Genomic DNA, 3,474 nt, shown 5'->3' with positions numbered 1-3,474 from the left:
ATAGGGTGCTGAAGGCCTGGGGTGGGGTCAATGGGGGAAAAAGGAACGTATGTAAAACTTTCAACAATAATTATTTTTTTTAAAATGATGCTAAACACAGGTATACGCCTGCCTCTGTGAGCTAAGGTACAGCTTATTTACTTGGGAATGTTATTTTTCATTTTAAAACGGATCCAGCAGAGGTGTCTCTTTTTCCTTGGCTGAGGTTGGAATGTAAGATACAGAGGGGAGTTCTCTTGGAAGAGCCAGAGGCAAGATCCCGTTGTCTCATATTTGGTGAGAGTCATGAGCCCACCTTCCCACCTTCCACACCCCCTTTGGAAAGAAGGGGAGAAAGATGGAGCTCCTCTCATAGGTTAAAAAGGAAAACGGTTTCAGCCACCGAGAGGATGAGAGCCAAGGCTTTATAAGAGACGCAAAGGGCTGGGAGACGTCGGGGTCAGCGCTGGTACAGCTGAATGATGCCAGCCTTGTGCAGATCTTCCCACAGCGTTGCCTCAAGATACAGATCATGGTTCAGATAAAATTTCAGTGGCATCTTTTCTCGGTCAAAATAGTGGTCAGAAAAGTCCTGGTAGTTTTTTGTGATAAATCCATAGGCACTGACCTGATCACAGGTATGCAGGGCTGTCAGCAGCATGAGGGCCCCAGTGCTAGGCATGTATATGTCTTTGGCATCTATGTGAATGCGGCTGGAATTCAAAAACCTCTCCTTCAGGTAGTGGATGAAGTTGGGATGCAGTAACTTAAATTTACCTGCAGGGGCCTGTGGTCCAAAATAGACCTCAGGCCTGTCCCCTTTGTCCAGACCCTCAGGGACAGGCACACCCAACAGGGCGGAGCGCAGCATCAGGTAGTCGCGGAGGTTGGAAGGGATGAAGATGTAGCGCAAGCCGGGTCCCCGCGGCACGGAGCCGAAGCCCAGGTGCCCGTAGTTGTAGAGGGAGTTCTTCATGGTGTTCACCGTGAAGCCGTAGAAGGAGGTCTTGGTGCCCACGTCCTTCTCGAAGCCTGTGATCACCGCACCATTGAGCCTGAAGACATAGTCGTGGGCGTCGATGCGCCGGCCCTGGCGGGAGCCCTTCAGGATGCCTCCGTTGGCCACCACCGCGCAGCGAAGGCACCGCGGCTCCGGGGACGCGGGGAACAGCTGCGCGCTCTCCGAGCCGTTCAGGAGGCGCAGCGTGGAGGCGATGGCCTCCCGGGAGAGGCCGCGCCAGCTGTAGGGTCCCCGGAGCTGGATCAGGGCGTCCCAGAGCTGCGGGGTGAGGAGGCCGCCCCACAGCAGCACAGGGGTGGACAGGTTGAAGAGCCGCTGGAAGCGCGGGTGCCCCTGCAGGGCCTCGGCCAGGGGGCGCGGGCAGGGCTCCGGCCTCCCTGGCCATGAACTCCAAACTGAGGACACGGGCCAGGCTCCCCAGTGCCAGCACCGGAGGAGGAGGAGCCCGGCGCCGGCGGCCAGCAGGAGCAGCAGCCACAGCCGCCGGGAGCACCTGCGGCCCATCCCGAGGCGCCAGGCAGAGGCCGGTCCCCCCCCCACACCACCACCCCCCTCCCCCGCCCACCCCACCCCCGGCCTGGCCTGACTCAGTCCAGCGTCTCTGCTCCGTCACAATCCCAGTCTGTAGAAAGGGTACAGCAGGGAGAACTTGCCGCTTCGGACAGCGGAGAAAACAGAAGCTCAGAGACCTTAATGCTGGCCCAGTGTCAGGAGTTGGTTAATTCTTCCATCAGACCATGTCTCTCTGTGGGATCCGAATTAATTTTCCTTTTCTAAGCCTAGGTACTCAGGGTGCAGAATAGCCCATTTACTGGGAAAGTGACCCACACGATTATTCAATAGTAATAATAATAATTTCTAAGCCCTACCTACATGTTAATATCTACACAAGAACATTTGCTAATGTTGTTTTTCCCTATGGCCGGGTGACTTTGCTACTCCCCCTTGTTGTTTACGAAATGCAGATTTTCAAAAAGAGATGGAAATGTTTGGACTCCTTTGTATTTCTGATTAAGTTTATTCCATATAAAAAGGCGGCTGATTTGCACCTTATTTAGAAAATGTGCATATATGGAAAGTGGTAACATTCCACCAGCTCCCACTTTAATAAATTATCCAGATTAGCAATTCAAAAATATTTCCCATGTATCTTATCTGCCTTACGTAACACTCTAAATCATTCCTGAGTCGTTGAGGGACTTAAACATGAGGAATAATTTTAATTTACTTTTTCTGTTGTTGAGTCTATTGTTCATCTCAGCTGTTGAGAAAACAAAAGAACAGCAGATGAATATCTCCATCTAGAGACTGTTTAGGAGAAATGTGATTGCTGAAAAGCAGTCACTCTGTATTCGGATGGTGGGCTGTAATGCAACAACTCCTCACTGTGTCAGGAGAAGGCGTCAAGGGTATGACTAACCTGTTTGGAATGGACACTGTGTGGGCAGGTTTAGATCCCCCAGGACGCTGCTTTAGTTTCTATCCATGTGTCCTAAGATTGCTGGGCACAGCGTAATCCAGAGCTTTATAGCAAATGAACCAAATGGAGCCCTAACGTGTCTCTGTCTGATGCCATCCCGGCATAGGCAGTAAATGAATAATTTGGAGTCTGTGAGGTAAATTCCACCATAAAAATAAGCAAAGGGTGTATTGGAAAGAAAAGAAGTGGCGCTTACGCCAGACTTAGCAGTTCCAGGAGAGTCTCCTGAATACGCCGATATAGGAATTAAACATAAAAGGGTATTTTTATTTTTAATGATAATTTTATTTAATTTGCCTTTGTGTGCATATTTTCTTTCAGTTATAAATATTCACACACACATACACCCTCATTCCATCTCTTCCTGCATCTTACTTTCTTTTCCTATTTCTATTAACACCTTCCCCGTGGCTTATGACTCATTCTCAGTTTTTCTTTTACTTATTTGATTTGCCAGTCTTTTTGGACATTGTTCACTACTCCCGCCTACCAGAAATTCTCTCTTCCCATGATCCCCACAGCACTAAACTGTAACAGGTGCTGTGAATGTTTCATCCATAGCTCATAAGCACTTAGCATTCCCATGCATGACAGCCCAGACTTCCTACCACCAGCACCAAATACTTTTGCCTGAGGGTTCTCTGACCACTGGAAACCATCAATGCACATGTGACAGGCCAGTAGTGTCAGGGAATTAACCACTTTTGAGAACCACCCCTAACCAATGACTAACAGCAGTTGCTATACAGATACTTCAGCCCTTGTACCCCAGAGACAAGACAATTTTACAGCGCATATCTGCACTGGGGCTCCGAGTTCCACAGTGAAGTTGAGCTTCAGTTGCTCACAACTGTACATTGCTCCATGTCCCAATTATGCCCAATTAATTAATTATTTATCTGTCTGGAGTGGTTCTCAACCTTCTGGCCCTTTAAATACAGTTCCTCATGTTGTGACCCAACCATAAAATTATTTCGTTGCTACTTCATAACTG

At 49.1% G+C, this 3,474-nt stretch overlaps 1 protein-coding gene across 1 annotated transcript; it reads right to left on the bottom strand.

Annotated features, from left to right (window-relative positions):
- Positions 1-336: 336 nt before the first annotated feature.
- LOC118669386 (alpha-N-acetylgalactosaminide alpha-2,6-sialyltransferase 2-like) lies at positions 337-1,504 on the bottom strand. The gene has a single exon (XM_036335506.1). It carries the CDS (start codon positions 1,502-1,504, stop codon positions 440-442), a length of 1,065 nt encoding a protein of 354 aa, XP_036191399.1. The 3' UTR covers positions 337-439.
- Positions 1,505-3,474: the final 1,970 nt, after the last annotated feature.

The sequence above is a fragment of the Myotis myotis genome, unplaced genomic scaffold (assembly GCF_014108235.1).
Source record: "Myotis myotis isolate mMyoMyo1 unplaced genomic scaffold, mMyoMyo1.p scaffold_m19_p_14, whole genome shotgun sequence".
NCBI classification, from domain to species: domain Eukaryota; kingdom Metazoa; phylum Chordata; class Mammalia; order Chiroptera; family Vespertilionidae; genus Myotis; species Myotis myotis.
This window is presented reverse-complemented; position numbering and strand designations above follow the sequence as displayed.

Excerpts from the sequence above, each read along its gene's own strand:
- LOC118669386 (XM_036335506.1), bottom strand. The coding sequence starts at position 1,504 with ATGGGCCGCAGGTGCTCCCGGCGGCTGTGGCTGCTGCTCCTGCTGGCC.